General features: G+C 45.4%; 1 protein-coding gene across 5 annotated transcripts in view; it reads right to left on the reverse strand.

Annotated features, from left to right (window-relative positions):
* Positions 1 to 16,154, reverse strand: part of CSNK1G1 (casein kinase 1 gamma 1) — a 59,388-nt gene extending 43,234 nt beyond the window's left edge. For 4 of the 5 annotated variants that reach the window (XM_062501840.1, XM_062501841.1, XM_062501838.1 and 1 more), the window contains exons 1-3: positions 15,977 to 16,154; positions 7,920 to 7,960; positions 3,579 to 3,648 (exon numbers count right to left, since the gene is read on the reverse strand). In XM_062501840.1, the coding sequence (XP_062357824.1) occupies positions 3,579 to 3,648; positions 7,920 to 7,960; positions 15,977 to 16,154 (289 nt within the window). Of the gene's footprint in view, positions 1 to 3,574; positions 3,649 to 7,919; positions 7,961 to 15,976 lie in introns of all 5 variants that reach the window. The other variant, XM_062501837.1, reaches the window with a different exon arrangement.
* Between the last annotated feature and the right edge of the window lie 4,009 nt (positions 16,155 to 20,163).

Consider the following 20,163-nt stretch of genomic DNA (forward strand, 5'->3'; position numbering starts at 1 on the left):
CACTTGGACTGTGCTACTCGTATTCATGCTCAGGTAGGTGCTGCCATCAGGACTGACTGTGCCACCACCAGTAAAGAGAGATCCTGGGGTTAGCTCAGGCCAGGACAACTCCAGTCAGGATGCTGGTGCAAGCTCATGAGGCTTTTAGGACAAAAAACAGTATCATTGAACAGTTCAGTACAACACTGGCAGCAGACGACTGATGAGAGCAAAAAAACTAGTTTGCACATAAATTATTAAAACTACTTCAGTTACCTTGGTGAGCAAATGGATCATACCCCAGACTAACTAAAACCTAAATGAATTAATTTCCTAAAGGAAAGACACGCTTTCCTGAGACACCCTATGGATTGACCATCAGGTCTCTGACTCCATGCCTGTGCTTTGCTGTTTTGTTTTGATGCTCACATGAAGGTAAAGCACTCAGATGCTATTTTAGGTTATTAGATGTTTAATTCCACAGCGAGAAAGAAGCTAGCAGATGGTCACTGTGCAGCAGGGCCTTGCTCAACTTCTGTGGGGAAAGAAGTTCAAGGAAGAATCATGAAAATCTGTTTCTATGTGCAAACATTCCTCCAGTTAGAGGAAGAGAATTACAGGGGACCTGTTAGTTTCTCTAAAACAAGGAGGTACTAAAACATCAGAGACAGCATCAAATACCCAAAGCATCACATCAGAGACATCTCTTAGTTGGTTACTTCTGACTCAGGACTTCACCTCTGAATCCACTGCATCCATCCACCAGTACTGAGCTGTTCTGAGAAGCACCAAGAAGAGCCAAATTCCTACAGTTTAGACCCCTCTGACAAACTTCTCCCTGCTCCGTCACTTAGTCTTGCGTGACGCATCTTAAGATGTCTGAGACACATGAAATCCAGTCTGCTCCTTTGCTAATCCAAGCTGACTAGGGATCCTCATCCGAGCCATGTGGCAGGCAGAGCAACTGGTGCTGCTGGGAGGGAACATATGCAACTTCAGTGCCCTGTCAGAAAGTCTTAGAACATAAAAGCTGATGGAGCACGTGGCACAGGGAGCCACAGAGTCATTGCTAAAGGAAGAGGCAGTTATCACATCCTGTGTTCATGTGGAAACATCTCACATGGAAGCTGATCTCAGGATTTAGCTTCTGAATTACTGGTCTATTTGCTACTCTGCCCAGCTGCACCAAGGGAAATGCAAAACTTGACTGAATAGCTTGGAAAAAGGAGAAAAAAGACTATTTTCACTAGTTTTTTGATTATGTCAAGTGAAGCAGGTAATTGATACCCACATACATCCTTCAGGCATTGGACAAGGAGGTTGGTCTCTTCCAGCCTCTGACTACTACAAAAGAGTAACACATTTAAAAATGTTTATTCTGAACATCCAAGAAGGAAATCACCATTAAAATTCTTCTTGTTAGGAAAAACACTCCCATTTTTCTCCCAGAGCTGCAGGTGATGACAATTTTGACATCTCAGAGCTCACTGGGCCCATCTGGCTGTACACGCAGTTGAACGTGGCCGCTGAGCTGCCGAGGGGAGGAAGGGGCTTCCACAGTGTCACAACCAGGCTCCCTCTGCTCTCCTTCAGCTAATGGTGGGAGCTGCAGCCAGTCACGTCGTTTGGAAGGATTAATTTGCTAATTTATTGAGCAGAATGTCACATGAAACACTACTGTTGCTCTCTCTGAGTCATGCACACCATGTGTTTGGACACTTGTAGTCTTCGTTTGGTGAGTGTATGACAATTCCAAGTAACCAGACATCCCTAGTGGAAGTTCAAGCCTGGCTGTTTGAGCAGTTCCAGAGCAAGAACCATTATGGGGAGCCTGACACTAGCAACATCACTGAGAACAAACCCCCCTATTTCCCCACTGTCAGCACTTATTTATCTGTTTTTCCAGACATTCTTCCCCTAATCCCTGGTACAGGCACTAAGACAAGCCTCCCTGCTCCTGGCAGCCTGACTCCACCAAAATTTGTTTTGTTGGGATTCCAGGATTCATGGTGAAACCAGAATTGTAGTTCACATCCTCCTCTCCAGTCTTGGCTGATTTCCATATTTTTAGCAAAACTGCAGCACAAGAACTTCTAGGCATCCAACAAAGGCATCCAACAGCTCATCAGAGCTGGGTGTGTGACACCCATGGGATCACACAGAGACAGAAAGAGAGTCAGGTTGTTCAGGAGGCTCCTCAACATTCTCTTGACAAATTCTCCAAGACAACACATTAAAATTCTTTAACTAGGAGGGAATTCCTCCATGTGAGAGTGGTAAGACTCTGGCACAGGTTGCCCAGAGCAGGTGTGGCTGCCTCTTCCCTGGAAGGATCCAAGGCCAGGTTGGATTTGGAGCATCCTGGGCTAGTAGGAAGTGTCCCTGCCCATGGCAGGGGTTGAAATGAGATGGGTTTAAAGGTCCCTTCCAACCCAAACCATTCCATGATTTCATGAATGTTCTTAGTGGGTAAGTATTACAGGACAGAAAGCTTAAATTCTTCAAGAACAGGGGAAAGCCTAAAAATACTTAATCTGAGCAAAACAAAGCCATTCCTTCAAATTTTGATCAGTTTTTAAATTCCTTAATAACATCTTTAAAGAGTGGAAGGAAGTCAGGTGGTGTAGAAAAAGCAGACTGGGATTCATTCATGTGTCACAAGACACGTGAGCTCAGATATCCCAGAAATCACAAGCAACCAACAAAACTCAAGCAGGAAGTTCAACTTAGTATTTTGGTAATATATTATTGCCAAAGTATTTCTGGATGTCCAGCAGACATCCTCTGCAATTGGAAGTTAGGTCCATTCAGGAAAAAGAGGAAAATTAAAATCAGAAGTATAAAAAAACTACAGTAATGTAAGAAGCTTGTCAAAATCCGAAGTCAATACATGATCAAGACACGGAGCAGAGAAGGTTGTTGCTTCACAGAGACTTCCTTGGGCAGTGGAATGCCCTGCATGAGGCTGTGGAAATTCTTGGCATGGGAAACAGCACATGCTAAAAGGCTCTTTGGGTTTAAAAAACCACCATAAATTCAGGGAAGAAAAATCCAAACACTATTAGACACAACTTAAGCTCTGTATCAGGGAAATCAGAGACTGCCAGAAAAAAATGTACAAAACATTCCATCTTTGGCTTATCTTGCTCTATTTTTTTTTCTTATTTGCTGTAGACTGTGATTGCACAGAGGAGCCACGGGGCTTGTGGACACTCTTATGATTTAACAAGTGAAAATGGAAACAATTTCTTAGGTTTAAAGACTTCAGATCACCTACTTAAGGGGTGTTGCTCTTTCAAATAACTTTCCATCCACTGACAATTCCTATGTTTTACAAACACACTTACAGGGGTATTTCCACATCAGCAAATCCTCAGAACACCAGGCTTTAGGTCTACACAATCACCCATTATCTCCATTACGATCCCATTCTCACCAAATCACTTCCAAAACTTTTGTGAGGCTAAATGAATTGGCCCAGATCCCTAAGTTCAAGTCAGAGTTACACAGTAAACACTATGGTGGTGTTTTAACTAAGAAATCCTTTTATTAATGAAATTTAGTAAAACTTTTGATAAGCTTAAGGTAGGTTTACTCACCTGCACTTCCAAGTTGTTTATAAAATCTGTATTCTAAATGAAGCTGTGGTGCCCGGGATTTAATTGGTTCCTAGAACAGAAATAAATCAATTGGTTAAAATCAGTTTGATTAAAAGAACTTCTGTCTTACACTTGAAGATTTGTGCATAATTAAAACACCCCAGACTGAAATTCTAACAACAGACTTCATCCTTACATGTCATTTAAATAACAAAAGAACAAAAAGCAGTAAGATTTGCTCTGTGGTAGAGAAATAACCTCCTCATTTAAATACAAAGCTCATTCATTGCAGTGAAATTCAAAAATCATTTCACAAAGCTCCTGATCCTTGAAGAACAACCCTGGACACTGGCAGAGAGAAGTCAAATTTGCAGAAGCTCAAAGCCCCAGTTCACTCTGTGGGCACTGTGATTGCCCACAGCCCTTTTGCTGGTCTTCAGCCTGTATATTTTTAAAAAATGTTAAGTCATACAAGTGTGTTTTGTATCAGACTACAGTTGCTCATAGCAAGCACCACGGTGCAGCCAGACAGTTGGGAAAAAGGAGGAAGACTCCCCCTTCTTGTGGCAGGTGTCAGTCAAACATCTTGAAACACTCAATAATATTCTATTTTTATTCACAAATACAAAAACGTAAAATGGGTAAGTCTGCAATGTACCCAAACCATCCCATTTATTAACTGTTACTCATCCACGCTTTGCATAAAAGACTTAATGCCTACAATCCATCAAGGCATTAACGTGCAAGATTTACAGAGGTTCTAAAAATATAAAGTTCATATGGAGAGGATAAAGAGACTGGAGTAATTACATTTGCAATAAAACTATGCACTTGGGACAGGCATGGATGTGGGTTCACCAACTGCCCAGGCAGTCTGGAAATAGGAGTTAATACTGACTTCAATTTTTGTCGATCTCCAGTCTGCACTGTAAGACTGATGTCCACACTGGGTGTGAACTCCAGAGTCAAGGCTTCTTTCTAAGTGTGGAGAAGGAATTCTGCACAGGAATTCAGGCAATTTGACTTGCAGCCAACCTGTTCCTCATCAGCTCAAGTCACCCCATCCATTCCCCAGCAAGGGGAACGAAAGCTCCTGGTTACTTCTCAACTTAATCACAGAATCATTAAAGTAGGAAAAGGCTTCCAAGATCACCAAATTCCTGATGTTTTAAAGGTCCAGAAGACAAATACGACCAAATACTCAGCAATTAATGTGAAAAAGTATGCTGGTGGAAAACTGAACCTGCACCAAAGGCAAATACAAAGCAACACACAAACAAGTTTGTCATATAAGTCACATTTAAATTAAGATAATTGTTGCTGGTGGCTTGAGGGAGAGTCTACAGACACCTGCAGAGCACAGGGATTCAGGGCAACAGGAACTCAGCGTGTTCAGTTCAGGGAGTAGTTTATTTATCCAAACATGCAAAGGGGAAGGATTGATGTAGCAGGACATGACGCTGCGCATGACCAAATCAGGGGAGGCAGCCCTGATCCACTTCTGCATCAGGAGCTGCTGGAGCTCTGGACACTTGCCAGAATCATGGCAGCTTCCAAGAAGATCATACCAGCACAGATGGTTGTCCTGTAGGCCAAGGGCTTAGGGATGACAGCAGATTTTGTGTTTGTAGTAAAAATAACTGAACTGCTACTGCCTAATGGAGAAAATCCACAGCTCGAACCAACGGCGTCATCATTGCTGCGAGAGGATGGCCTGGTACTTGTGCTCTGACTGCAGCTGGATGGCACCAGGCTGGCTTCTCCCAGACAAGAAATTCCTACTGTGAGCAATGCAGCTTTGAAAACCCTCAGAAGAATAAACCAGATGCTCCTGACCAAATAAGTCAGCTGAAGAGCAGGACCAGGAGCTACGTGGTATGACACCACACAAATCAACACAAGGACCAATTTCCACTGCCAGCAGTTTTCCAAGGTGTAGCCTCAGTCCCAAAAAGAAGCCATGAGGCATTAGTGTGGAACTTCACAGCACTTTCCAATGGGCTCTTGGTATCCATCCCACACTTCTTTCATATCCCAGCTCTAACATTGTGTAGGAGGCAGGAACAGCTGAGACAGCAGGGCTACAGTGGTGGAAGACGGCCTCACAGCTTGGAGGACTTGGAACAGTGCTTTTACTGAGTCCAACAACGAAGATAAAAGAAAATGTCACCTCTAAGTACATCTTACAGCTACTCCACCACTAATCCACCAATTATTTGAAGGATAAAGAAAATAGCAGTTAAGTCCGCATGTAAGAGAAGTGTATTTACTTCTAAGGAGGCTGAGTCATTCTTATTCCTGTAGAATTTCGTCTAAGATTAGGAGACCAAGAACCCCCCCATTCCTCCTACTGTTCCCTCCTTAAACTTCTCCAAAACAGAGCATGTATATGGCCACCTGGATGGCCATCGGATGGCAATTCCAGCCCCTCACACAAGGACCTGAGATTTTTAAGCCTGGATTACAACAGGGTAAATGAAACTGGAGAGTGCTGCAGAGTAACTGCTTTAACACTCAGTTATTTGGGAAAAAAAGTAGCAAGAAAAATGAAGAAAGAATGTGACCAGAAAAACAGGTCAGACGGAGGCAGCCATGAGGCAATGCCACTGAGTCCTGCCATATGGAAAAGCTTCAGGTTACTGAGAGGTGTCCCTGCAGCCACTTTTTTGAGAGGGAAAAAAGCACCCTTTAGACTAGTACTGCTGTGTCTTACTTTATGGTTGCCAATACAACAGCTTTGTGGGATTATCTTTGGCAGCAAATTAGAAGCATTACTGCCTCAATAAAACACCTTGTCTGTAAATACAGTACATTTGCTATTGCCCCAAAAGCAACAATTCCTCTTTCTGATGTGCATCCATATCAAGGGCATCTCCTATGGAACCAGGCTGGGAGAGCTGGGGGTGCTCACCTGGAGAAGAGAAGGATCCAGGCAGACCTTAAGAGTCCCTTCCAGTGCCTAAAGGGGCTCCAGGAGAGCTGGAGAAGAACTTTGAACAAGGGCCTGGAGTGCCACAAGGGGGAATGGTTTTCCACTGCCAGAGGGCAGGGTTAGAGACCCTGGCACAGGTTGTCCAGAGCAGTTGTGCCTGCACCATCCCTGGAGGAGTCCAAAGCCACGCTGGATGGGGCTTGGAGCAACCTGGGATAGCTGGAGGTGTCCTTGGTGTTCCACCACGGCAGAAGGAGGAATGAGATGGACTTTAAGACCCCTTCCAGGATACCCAAACCCACCTGGGATACTACGTTCCTGAATTCCTCCACATGCATTTATTTATTTACTTTGGGGAATATCTTCTGACATTTGCCAACAGGTGTGAAAACAAGTCCCTCCTGCAAAGCTGCAATTATTTCTCATCTAAAACACATCATAAGGGGAATGCCAGAGATATGGAATCTGAGGCACTCGAATGTGATCACAATTAATGCACCAAGTGCATCCTGATTTTCTGTCACCAGAGTTATTCCTGTCATTTTGCCAGATAGCATCAAGTGGGTAAACTGGGGAGTTAGCTGCAGTATCAAATTAGCACCACAACTTTAACTTCAGATTTTAGGGTTTGGATTATGTTTAAAGAGTGTTCTTATGAGAACTCAGCACATCAGGTGAAGACATCGAATCTGAAATCCCAAGGGACTAATGAAAGTTTGAGTTCACAGACAGGAAAAATTAAGACCTAAACACAAACTGCTAGGCTGTGAGTTTATAAACGTGGAAGAGCTACAAGTTAAGGAGTTCCCCATCCCCCAGATTCCACAGATGGTGAGACTATCTTCTCTGCAACACAAGGCAGCCAGTGGAAAAGACTGACCTTCACCAAACTGGATCCTGTTTTGCCTGTTGCATCTGCAGTCTCTCAGCATCACACCAGACCAAACCCAAACTGTGCTCTGCTCCCCCAGGCAGTCTTAACCAAAGGAACACCCTCTTTCCTGCCTCTTGACTCCAAATACACAGACCACTAGGCTGCACAGTGCCATGCTCCTAACCAAACATTCTGACACCTGGAGAAGTCATGGAGTCTGGAATGGAAAGGCATGAGCCATGGAGCAGCAGGAGGTGGCAAACCCACTATCAGTGCCCTTCACTGGGACCTGGGCAGAGGAACGAGGCTCTCGCTGCTCTAAGACAGCTACAGATCCTTTAGGTACCAAAAAACCTTCAGCAGGTGAAAGAATAGGTTTTTTTCCTTGCTTTTAGTGCTTTTAAGAACTTATCTTAGTTTTAAAAAGATAAATCCCAGCTGAGGTTGAGAGAGCCCAAACTGAAAAACTTGCTTTTGGTCTGAATTTTTAACGTGAAGTACAAGTCATTTAAAGACACCTGAAGCTACTACTTACCAGTTTGATCGCTACATATTCATTGGTGTAGAGATTTTTACCTGCAAAGGGAGAAGAAAAGATATTTTAGTTCCACATTCAACACTTGCAGCTCGAGGCACAATGAGAAATAGTGACACTGATGTCAAAGGGCTGTTTTCACAATTCCCCCTGAAGCTCCCACCCTTGACAAAGCATAAGCCTGAAAATAATCAATATAAAGAACAGTTTGCAGCAGTTTAGTAGGGCAGGCAAATAACACCTTCCACTCAGCACAAAGCAGTTGTATTTTATGGCAGCATTTTGCTCCATGCACATGTTAAAGGAGGTATCCCAGGCACACTAGGCTTCATTATCCACAAGGCCAAAAATGTCTGGAGAGCAAAAAATGCTAAGTCAGAATGTCACTGCTTTTGGAAACGTCTTGGACCTTCTGGACACTGAACAATTTCATCCTGGGATGTACAGGGAGTTTCGCTAGGTCCATCATGCTCTGGGAAGCAGGAAGAGCAGGAGTGTGAGATGAGCACAAGTAGCTGAGCTCAAATCCAGCTCCTGCTGCACCAAACCAGAGCTGGGACCCATGCATGCTACAGCTGGAGGGGAATATTCCTCCAGGAGCCTCTCTGGTGTTTGAAGCAAGCCCTAGGCCTCTTCAGTGATCTGAGGCAGCACTGCACAGCTCTGTGTCATGGAGCATCTCTCCTGTGTTCTGACACTGCCAGTTATCATATCACTCAATGTTCTCTGCTTCCTCTGCCAGGGAATTTGAGCGACCTCTCCCCCTCTACCTCCACCTGGCTCATGCCTGACAACAAACTCTCCTGGAAGAGATACCACGGAGAAGGATGCTTGGGCAGTCCCTGGACCCCCCTCTGTCCCACCATCCTGACACCCTCCTGACCTCCTCTACTCCCACTGTTCCCTTGGAGAAAGGAAGCCCCCACCACAAAAGCTCCCTTTGGATTTATACAGGGAAATGTTGACCTTTGTCATCAGTGTCACAGATCAAGTCATGCTTTTACGGAGTAACTCCAAAACTCAGGAGCAATCCAGGATGGAAGTTATCAAGGCTTATTTGTAGCATCAGCTTGGCTCAGCTCTCTTACTCATTTATTTTCCAATTCTTGTAATGGATATTGATGCTTGGACAGCCCAGCCCTTGAGAAAGTCCAGGACAGTGAGTGACATCATTCAGAGCAGGCAGGAGCTGGAGCAGCTCTTCCATATCCACATGGCAGCATTAAAAAAAGCATGCCACATCCCCCTCAGCACAGGATACAACAGCACAGGGAGACTCAATAAAATTAAAGACATTATGAACATGGGAGAAGACCCACAGTCATCTTTAAATCCTGAAATATCAGGGGAAATTTAATTTACTTTATAACAGCTTCATGCTTTCTACATTTAACTTCTTTTGATGCTTTCCCCGCTGTATCACTCAGGGTACTTCTAGCCTCAAAATCTGTGACTGGGTGTTCCCAAGCCCAGTCTGCACTAAGCAGATTGTTCTAACATCCCTCAGGAACAGAAGACACCATAGCTCCCATCTGTTTAGGTACCTGGTGATGCTCTTTAACACAGGACAAGGATTTAAATGGGAGGTTACATGTCCACAGAGGGGGTGTTTTTCACCAGCAGAGGTGAAAGCTGAGCCCTAGCATTAGCCCCTCACACACAGGGGGATTTCCAGATATTTCTTTCAATCTTTTAGAAAAAGACATAATAATATGGCCAGACTGGAAACTAAGGACAGAAAGGAGATTTTGCACTTTGATCAGGAACCTGCCAACACCAGAAAGCACTGAAAGCGCTCACAGGCCAAATCCATGAAAAAGCAGGTGGCAGATAAACCCCTCCACTCTCTGAGACAGACCAGGGCTCCAGCCAGCAGCTGGGGGGGTTGGGGGACAAGACGTGAGGACATTAAGGGAAGGAAATCTAAATACACTTGGATTATCTGCTCCACATTAGCTATCAGCAAATGAGCCCCATTGGCAGCTCCAGCTTTATCTTGCTCCCTGAAACTCCTCTTAGCCTCCTTAGATCAAAATCCCAGACTGGTTTGCGTTGGAAGGGACCTTAAAGCCTATCTCATTCCACCCCTGCCATGGGCAGGGACACCTCCCACTATCTGAGGTTGCTCCAAACCCCATCCATCCTGGCCTTGAACACTTCCAGGGATCCAGGGGCAGCCACAGCTGCTCTGGGCAGCCTGTGCCAGGGCCTCAGCATGCTCACAGGAAACAATTTCTTCCCAATATTCCATTCTGGCAGTGGAAAACCATTCCCCCTTGTCCTGGCACGCCAGGTTCCTGTCCCCAGTCCCTCTCCAGCTTTCTTGCAGCTCCTTTAGGCACTGGAAGAGGTTCTGAAATCTCCCTGGAGCCTTCTCTCCTCCAGGTGAACACCCCCAGCTCTCCCAGCCTGGCTCCAGAGCAGACCAGTTCCAGCCCTCAGACCATCTCCGTGGCCTCCTCTGGGCTTGTTCCAGCAGCTCCATGTCCTTCTGATGCTGGGGCCGGAGGCAGCTCTGCAGGTGTGGTCTCACCTGAGTGGGGCAGAGGGACAGAATTCTCCACTCCCCTGCTGCCCACACTGAGGGATCAGCTCAGGATATGGTGGAGACACTCAGTTTGAAGACACCGAGCCACAGAAGCTCCAGTCCAAATCCCTGAGGAAGTCAGATGCTTTGAAGAACAAAATAAAAGCCCAAGGAGGGAAGCATGAGAACTCCACTGTATAGACCCCATGACCTCCATCACAGCCTTGGAGATGTACCTCCACCCAGGGAATGATGCCCTACAGATCTTCCATCAACACTTGTGCTCTCCCACTAATGCAGGATAGCAGCATAGGGAAAACAGTGTCTCCCAAACTTGTTCCAAGGCAAGGAAGGACATGGCCAACACCCTCCACGTATGTGGACCCATAATCCAGTCTATTATGGTCTGTTTCATGAGGCTGAGGACTACGCAGATGATACTTTTGGTAACGACATTCCTCAGTTAAATAACTGGGATTAGTGGCACACCAGCCTGGGACAGTCAGGCCAGCAGCCAAAGGCAAATGAACTAATTCATCCTCCAGCTCATCCCCTTCGGAGCATGTGCTACGGGGAGATTCTAAACATAAATGGGTCCAGCCCAGCTGCTCTAGGACAGTAAATCCCCACAGTCTCTCTGCTGGCTTGCTCCAGACTCAGACACCTCCCTTGGTTGTGCTGTCACACTGTCCAAGCTGCAATGGTTTAGTCTCCCTCCTCCTCCCAGGCAGAACTGACTGTGTGGAAGAGCAAAGGTTTACAGGAGACAGTGACCTGCCCACTGAAACAAGCCTTGAGCAGTAGCTGCACCTTCACTAAACATGACCAAAGACCTGTAGCACAGTGAGGGGATGTCACTGTGCTGACAAAAGCCTTTCAAGTTGAGGCAATGCTTTTGATGGAGCAGCAAGTCCAGGCCTCAGTTTTGGGTAGTTCCACTGACAATTATGAACTACATATTCCAAAGGAGAAGTGATGCATTACATCACCAGCATTCACGTGGGAAACTTCCCCAAGAGGATTCTCAAGGCCTTGGCAGTGAGATGTGGTGAATGTACGGATGGATTGGAGACAGCAAAAAAGCCCAAAGTTATCCATCTCCAAAGTGATGCATGTGCACAGAGACTAGAACATCGGGTATGTGGGACATGCCTGATTTGCTGTCTCTTCTAGAGCAGGTCTAAAACTAACAGCTCCTGGTGTAGGTGTTTCCCAGGATCTACTCCTGCCCTGCCCTCCACATCTAACATTATTCCAGTCAAATCATGACTTGTTATTTTGGAATTACAGCTCCAGTACCAGATGCTATTATCACGTTTAAGTATTTAATTTTACTGGTTCACTTGTTTTGAAGCAGAGTTCCTAGCTGCAAATTGCAGCCTGGGAGGCAGCTGGGTGATTCTCACTTTTGGGAGCATCTTCCCAGTTTCAGTGGAACTGCTCTGACCTGACAACCTACGAAGAAGCAGCTTTTCTGCTGGTTTGGGGCCTGATGCTCTTCTAACACTTCTTCCAGTTTCAAGCAGGGTGAAAAACTGTTTTAACTGCCATTTTAAAATGATACCTGAACACTCGGCTTTTAAAATGCCAGACAATGTTTCAATTAGAGCAAAAAGATCTAGGCTCCAATCTACAGCTCTGTGGCCCCCAGCATCAGAAGGACATGGAGCTGCTGGAACAAGCCCAGAGGAGGCCACGGAGATGGTCTGAGGGCTGGAACTGGTCTGCTCTGGAGCCAGGCTGGGAGAGCTGGGGGTGTTCACCTGGAGGAGAGAAGGCTCCAGGGAGATTTCAGAACCTCTTCCAGTGCCTAAAGGAGCTGCAAGAAAGCTGGAGAGGGACTGGGGACAGGAACCTGGCGTGCCAGGACAAGGGGGAATGGTTTTCCACTGCCAGAATGGAATATTGGGAAGAAATTGTTTCCTGTGAGCATGCTGAGGCCCTGGCACAGGCTGCCCAGAGCAGCTGTGGCTGCCCCTGGATCCCTGGAAGTGTTCAAGGCCAGATGGATGGGGCTTGGAGCAACCTCGGATAGTGGGAGGTGTCCCTGCCCATGGCAAAGGAGTGGACAAAGATGAGTTTGAAGCCAAATCCCTCTGTGATTCTCTGACTAAAAGAGATGTCTGCTGTAACAAGAACTTAACATTTATCTTAGAAATCCCTCCAACTACCAAAAGTGCAGTAATAATTTTACATTAGTAATTATTATTTGCTTTACTTAAACAAGAGTACCAAACACTGGAGAAAAAGAGAACTTTTGAAGAGCGTTATTAATCCTTACCAAGGTTCATGGTTAAGGACTGGGAGAACACTAGGAATATCTCCTGGATAAGTTCTTGAATCAGTTTTAGAGGGCAGCTCCCAGGCTTGGCTGGAGATGTCTCTGCTGGAGTTTACAGCCATAGCTGATCACAGCACTCCACACAAACAAGTCAAATCCCCATGAACCCCCAAATCCATTCAGGGTCTGATATGGGGACTGGTGTTATACTCCTGAAAGTACATTGAGCCAGTTTGGAAACCAAAGCTCTTGGAGACCCCCTACTCTGCAGCCTGTCTGAAGAAACAGCCACTGCTTTACCCTGTTTCAGTGTATTACTCTGGGCCAGATCAAAGAATCATTAAGTTTGTAAAAGACATCCAAGATCATCAAGGCCAACATTCAAACAAATCCCAGCATTCCCACTAAACCACATTGTGCAGTGGTATGCCTCCTCCTTTTCTGAGCACTTCCAGGCATGGTGACTTCAACACTTCCCTGAGGAGCCTATTCCAACGCTCTGCCACACTTCCAGTGAGGAAGTATTTTCCTAATATCCAGCCTGACCCTCCCCTGGTACAACTTGTGGCCATTTCCCCAGTCCTATCAAATGTTAAGTTTTGTGCTCATCTCCCCATCCCCTTGAGGGCTGGAATCCAACTGTACTGCTCCCACATGCTCCAAAAAAGTCATATCCTTGGGTGATCTCTATTTTCAGGAAGAAAGATCAACCCTGTGCAGTGAGCTGGATATATACAGCAAACAGCTTCATTAGATAAGTGCCATCTCCTCCCTGAAGAATCAAACAAGAGCAGCTTAAATGGAATACACAACACCTCAAAAAAGATAAATTCTTCAGGGAATTGGAAAAGCCTATTCCCGTTTTGCTTATCAGCATGTGAATTTGCTCTGCCTGTGATATTGGTGGTTAACTGCTCTGAAACCATGTAAAAAAATAAGCAAAAAGCAGAGGGCACATCATTCATCTCATTCATCTTTGCAGGACAAAACTGTTATCAGAGACTTGTGTGCTCTGATTTCAGCTGCTACTTCTCCTTCCCCCCAGTGATAATTACCATGGGCTGTGCAAGAGAAATAGCTGCTATTTGAGCAACCAGGAGCTCTTAAAGTGATAGTGACTGGCAAAAAGCAAGAGAAATTAAAAAAAAAAAAAAAAAAGGAGTAATACGGCTTCTGTAAGACCCTTACAACAAACTGTTGTTATCACTATATGTGGGACCTTGCCTAAATTTTTAGCATTAACAATACATATATTATTTAAAAAAAGAAACACTCAATTAGCAGGTGTTGCAATTTAAAACTAAATTTCTCTGTAAATTGAGTTTTTCAGAAGTGAAATCTCTTCTGTAAAGTCCATGCCATGAAACTGTACATGAGTCACAAACCAAATACCGCTGAAAATTTGAGAAATGTGGAAAAGAATCAGGGAAACAGAAGCTGCCTCCCTGCAGTGTGGGCAGTAGGGGAGGGGGCTTCTGCCCCTCTGCCCCACTCAGGTGAGACCCCACCTGTAGAGCTGTCTCTAGTCCAGGGTCCAACAGCAGAAGGACATGGAGCTGCTGGAAAATGCCCAGAGGAGCCCATGGAGATGCTCTGAGGGATGGAGCCAGGCTGGGAGAGCTGGCTCCAGAGAAGGAGAAGAGAAGGCTCCAGGGAGATTTCAGAGCCTCTTCCAGTGCCTAAAGGAGCTGCAAGAAAGCTGGAGAGGGACTGGGGACAGGAGCCTGGCGTGCCAGGACAAGGGGGAATGGTTTCCCACTGCCAGAGAGCAAGGTTAGATAGGGTATTGCAAAGAAATTGTTTCCTGTGAAGGTGGTGAGGCCCTGGCACAGGTTGCCCAGAGCAGCTGTGGGTGCCCCTGGATCCCTGGATGTGTCCAAGGCCAGGATGGATGGGGATGGAGCAACCTGGGATAGTGGATGGGGTCTCTGCCCATGGCAGGGGTGGGATGGTATGAGCTTTAAGGTGCCTTTCAACTCAAACCAGTCTGTGATTCTGTGATTTGGACACCAGCTGAATAAACTCAAGAGCCATATATTCAGAGAGATCCACTACAGCTGCTAAACCTCATAGCAGAGTTTGGATTATAAAGCAATTCAACATCTCCCTGGGGATCCTGAGATCGTGACATTTGTTGTTGGGGGGACTTGAGAATCCAACAGAGCAATTCATGTTATGTCACTGTAAGGATCCAAAATTATCTTTTGCTGCCAACTATACTCATGTGCAGGAAGGTGGGAGTTTCCACCCTTGCCCTTGGTTTCACTCCACCTTAGGAGTGTTATCTCTGCTCGGGTGAAATCAATAAAACTTCTCTGATGCAATGATGAAACCAAAATACCGATTCAGTGAGACACACCAGAAGTGAGCTGGTCGATGTTCACACCATGGAGCAGCAGCATATGTATTGATGCAATAACCCAACCTCAGAGTGGGAAATCACACAGATTCATTTAAGATGACAGATTCCGAGCAGGAATGCACAAAGACACTATCAGTAGTGTTACGGCCGTTGAGTTACGTGAAGCAACACCAGCTGCTTCCCCCACCTCATTTAAAACACAACCATTGTTTTTCTAGGATGACTTAAGAGCCCAGTGCACTGCTCTGCATTGGTCTCTTCAGCAGTCCTAAACAAACAATGCATCAGTGTAACCATCTGTTTTGGGCAACCAGCTGCAAGATGTGGTTAGGAAACCAACAGACCATGAACAAATGTCGGGCTGCTGGGCTGGCTGAGGGAGCCAGATGGTCACTCAGCACATCCTGCTCCTCACCAGCAAGTCTAACACATGGACAGAGCAGGGAGAGAATGACAGGGCTGAAATTAGGGCAGTAGGGTTAGAGAAGGACATGGAATTGAGTCTGAGTGCTGGGAAAGAGCCTCACCCATACCCTTAAATGGGAGTTCTAGCTCATAAATAAAAAACTGAGAGCAAGATTTTGCAATTCACAGGTTTTCTTCACCCTAGGCAAGACAAACAGCACTGTGAGCAGCCATCATTTGTTGTGATTGTTCAGAATTTGCATCTTTGGCCTCTCCACTGTATTCTCTTTGACTTTATGCAAATCAAAATCATGCTAAGAATTAAATCTTCTGAGTCAGAAGCTTCGGATAAGGTAGCTCAATACTTGGGAAACAAGACAGCGCACGTGTTTCTCAAACCAGGGTAAGCTTTTACGTATTTATATTCCAGTGGTGAAATGCTAATTTGCATAATGCAGGCCACTAAAATGCTTGCTTCTTACCTAGTCTGAGTTCTCCAAAGTTCCCACACCCAATCTTCTTTCCCACTCTGAAGTTGGGTCCCACCATAAGAACGCCGGAAGATGCTGACGAGCTTGGCCGAGAACCGTGCCCACTCCTTCCCGGCATTCCTTTCGCTGTCCGCTGCCTTTCATCCTTATCCCTATTAGGATGGTCCATGATCTTAGTGAAATACCTCTGCCAGCAAGCTGGCAGAAAGGAGGTGGAGTACACACTCTTCTCCTTAGAACAGAAATTTATATCCAAAAGTATCTGTGTTGGAGTTCAAGAGAGTCATGGAAACTCATGGAGTTCTTTTGGCACCCAATCCAGTTTCCTAATGCATCTTGATAATGTACCGAAGGGTCGACTGTGTTCTTGAGGATTCAATAAAGGCAGGTTGCTTTTGGTTTCTTACCTGGGGAAAAGAAGAGATACATTAAATAAATATCATTATTTTAAAATACCAGGTGAGAAAGGTACAACAGGGCCTCCGGAATGTCCAGAACTCTTCCTGGCCTCTAAGAATTTAACAGCTTTATGAACACTTTATAATTTTCTTTACAAATCTATGATAAAAAGCCCTGATGTCATGAAGAAATGTAAGTGCTGCCCAACAATCCACTGCTGCTACTTGTCCCATTCTTGGAAGTGACTCAGGCCAGGTTGGATGGCACCTGGAGCAACCTGTCTAGTGGAAAGTGTCCCTGGCTTTGGGTGGATCCAGCTGAGCTTTAAGATCCCTTCCAACCCAAACCAGTAATTCCACAATTCCAGTGGAGTGATCAGGACTGACATGCAGTCACCAAAGTCAAAGTCACATGCAGTAACCAAAGCCATTCTAACTACACCAGCACGTCAGGTGGACACTGCAAGGAAACTGCATCCCACCTTTAAAACCCCTGTGAAGCACAGGTTTGGTTTTCCCTCACTTAATGCATCTATCAAGTACTACAGAAAAGACAGACAAAAAATACAAGGGGACCAATGAAAGGTGCCAAGAGAAGAAAATTTTGTACCACTTTAATAAAAATTCTCCTTGCATTTACCTCTTTTCAAGTTGATCTAGATTATCTTGAATAACCTAAGTTGGAAGGGACCCACAAAGATCAATAAAGTCCAACTTCAAATCAACCTCAGATATATTTGCTAATTCAAACTGCTGTCCTACAGAGATGACCGAAATGAAAAGCCAAAGCACAATTAGTTATTTTTAAAAAGCTGATAATTCAGTCAAAAGGGGACAGAACAGAGATGCTTCTCAACCTTTGCAGGCCAAATGGTTCTTCTGTGCTCACGAACAAGACCAAAGGAGAGTGGCAAGAGCTGCAAGGACCCAGGAGGTCCTGCCCCACAAGGACAGTCCAGAGGTACCAGCGTGGTGGTCAAGTTTCCCCTCACTTCCCAAGAAATCAGCACGATAAAGGGAAAGGTTGCAGGACGTCTTGTCTGCACACGTGCTGCATCAGGAGATGGTATCAGGCACTCTTGGGGTACAGTTCTCAAGCAAGAAGTAGAATAAACATACCTGGAACTACCCCCCATATCCCAGGATATAAAGGTGCTGGATTGTAGCCCTACAGGAACACTGCTGCATTCAGATTTTCCAGATGTGAACAGAACAGTTACTGTATAATTTTACCAACAAGGTTTGTGTCCCATCTCCAATGCCTCCAAAGCCATCAAAGAAGTGCTCAATCAGACCACCCAACCAAGAGTCCTGTGGAAGGATATCAGAAACACAACCATGTAAATGAGGGCTCAGAAGTTACTTCACTCAGGCAACTGGCTTAGTTCTCCTGCAGCAATACCTCTGTAGAGGGCTTAGCAAGAGTTCCTTCTGTTCATTTTGCCATGAAATCATTAAGGTTGGAAAAGACCTCCAAGATGATCAAGTCCAAACATTAACCAGGCACTGGCCCATTCTAGTGATGATCCTCTGGTCCACCAGAGGATGGAGCTAAGCTACCTGCTTCCAGTTATCCAAAAATAAAAGACAAGGATTATTACCAATCCACACAGAACAGAAGCATGAACCCTTCTGAAATCTGACTGTGTTTTCCCTGGCCCTCCAGCTGTGGAACACTTCTGTTTCTGGAGACTTTTCGTTTGACCTAAGGCACCTGGATAGAAGGCAGAAGTCGCTCATGCTGGATCCACAAAGCGCAGGGAACCAGTTGGAAATTCCAGTTTTTGAGTATTTATAGCATCACGGAATCCCAGAATGGCTTGGATTGGAAGGGACCTTAAAGCCCATCTCATTTCATTTCGCTCTTCACCATGGGCAGGGACACCTTCCATGAGCCCAGGGTGCTCCAAGCCCCATCAAGCCTGGTCTTGGACACTTCCAGGGATCTAGAGGCAGCCACAGCTGCTCTGAGTAACCTGTACCAGGGCCTCAGCATCCTCACAGGGAAGAATTTCTCCCTAAAATCCAATCTAAACGCATCCTTTCAGCTTAAAGCCCACGTATCCTATCACTTCTTGCTCTTGTAACAAGCCCCTCCTCAGCATTCCCATACAACCATCCCCTTTAGGTACTGAAATTCTCCTTGTCTCTTGGGACAACTGTGGATCCCTGCAGAAAATATCACACAGCATGTCTGCAGCACATCCAGGAGGTCTAACAATCCCTGGGTCCCCTGAAAACCTCTATGTCTCAGCCACACCAGCAGTTTGGTCATAAACCAAAGTGACAAGCTCCCAAGCAATGTGTAAAACACCATTTGTGATTCAGCACCTCTGGCCTAGACAAGAGAGCTGGAGATGATCACGTTCAAGAAATTATTTAGCATTACCAAGCTCTACTCATCCCTCAAATTAATTCCAGATTTAATACTAAGAACTGAATACGGATAAGCAGGAAGCACCTGCTATGGGTGAACTGGCTGAACTGGTTTTTCATCATAGACAGCCCTGCATACTCTCAGCTGCCATGCTTGGCACAGACACAGTAGAGTTGTGTTTGCCCTGTGAAACCAGTCAGGAGGAGCAGTGATGAGGTTCTATCAGCTATCAGAAAATGACAGGACCCCACCCCAGGCTGTCCCAGGAGGAGAGACTGGCTTCAAAACAAACAACATGAAGAAGAACCATCAGTGAAACTACGGAGTTTTACTGCTGAACTCCAACCAAATGTGAGAATGACTTCTAGTAGTAGGTGGATTTACTCACACAGGTCTTTGTGATAAAATTTTGGAAAAATAAAACTGAAGCATGGAAAGTTTTGATCTATCTGTCTATTTGGTCTATCTCTGCTATGGCAAGAGAAGTAGACACAGAGAACATCCCAGCCAAATGTTTTATTTCCAGTTAAAGCAATCATCTTCCATGTAACACAACATATGGGTCTGGCACTTGGGGACATGGCTTTAGTGATGGGCTTGGCAGTGCTGGGAGAATGGCTGGACTCAGTGATCTCACAGGACTTTTCTCACATAAATGATTCCATGATGCTGGAGTGCTCCTAGGGTTCGATCACTAAGAAAGATGAGCAGGATTTCTATGAGTAAAAAGCCACTAACGCTTTGGAAAACACACCTGAATCCACCAAAGCCGGAGAATTGTTTTTCCCCCTGGAGACTGAAGTTATTATTTTAATCAAGATTGACTAATTTATGACCAAGAACTACTTACAACCTCAGAAATGGAAACAGAAAGAAATCTCCAGCAAGAGCACAAACCCTGCCCAGTTTGTACCTTGCTCAGCACATCTTGGATGGGACAAGCAACCCCATTATCTCCAGGCAAATTAAGCCCAAGTTCCACCACACATTTTCTGGCTCACAAAGTAAGATGTTAATGATTATGGGCTCCTATGCCTCCATCCTTCCCCCACTCCTCATCTGGATCAAGTCTCCCTGGGGAGAAGGATGAAAAGGTCACGCCTGACAGACTGCAAACACTAACCATCCTCTCTCAGCTAAAAGCCTCCTGCAAACAGGAATTCAGAGCAGCAATAGATAAGTGAACCATGCCTCTGAGAAGCTCTTTATCACAGCCAAGCTGAGGAGCAGAGCCCAGCTGCTGGCACACTGGATCGCACAAAGAAAGATCTTAAACCATCATTACCACCTATTAAAAGTGTAAGCTGTAAATATGGCATCAACTATGGCCTTTGAGGACCAGCAGATCACTCACATTTGGAGAGGAAGTGGCAGAAGAATGAAGACCTGACTGTCAGTCACAT

This window comes from Cinclus cinclus, chromosome 13, assembly GCF_963662255.1.
Source record: "Cinclus cinclus chromosome 13, bCinCin1.1, whole genome shotgun sequence".
Lineage (NCBI taxonomy): Eukaryota > Metazoa > Chordata > Aves > Passeriformes > Cinclidae > Cinclus > Cinclus cinclus.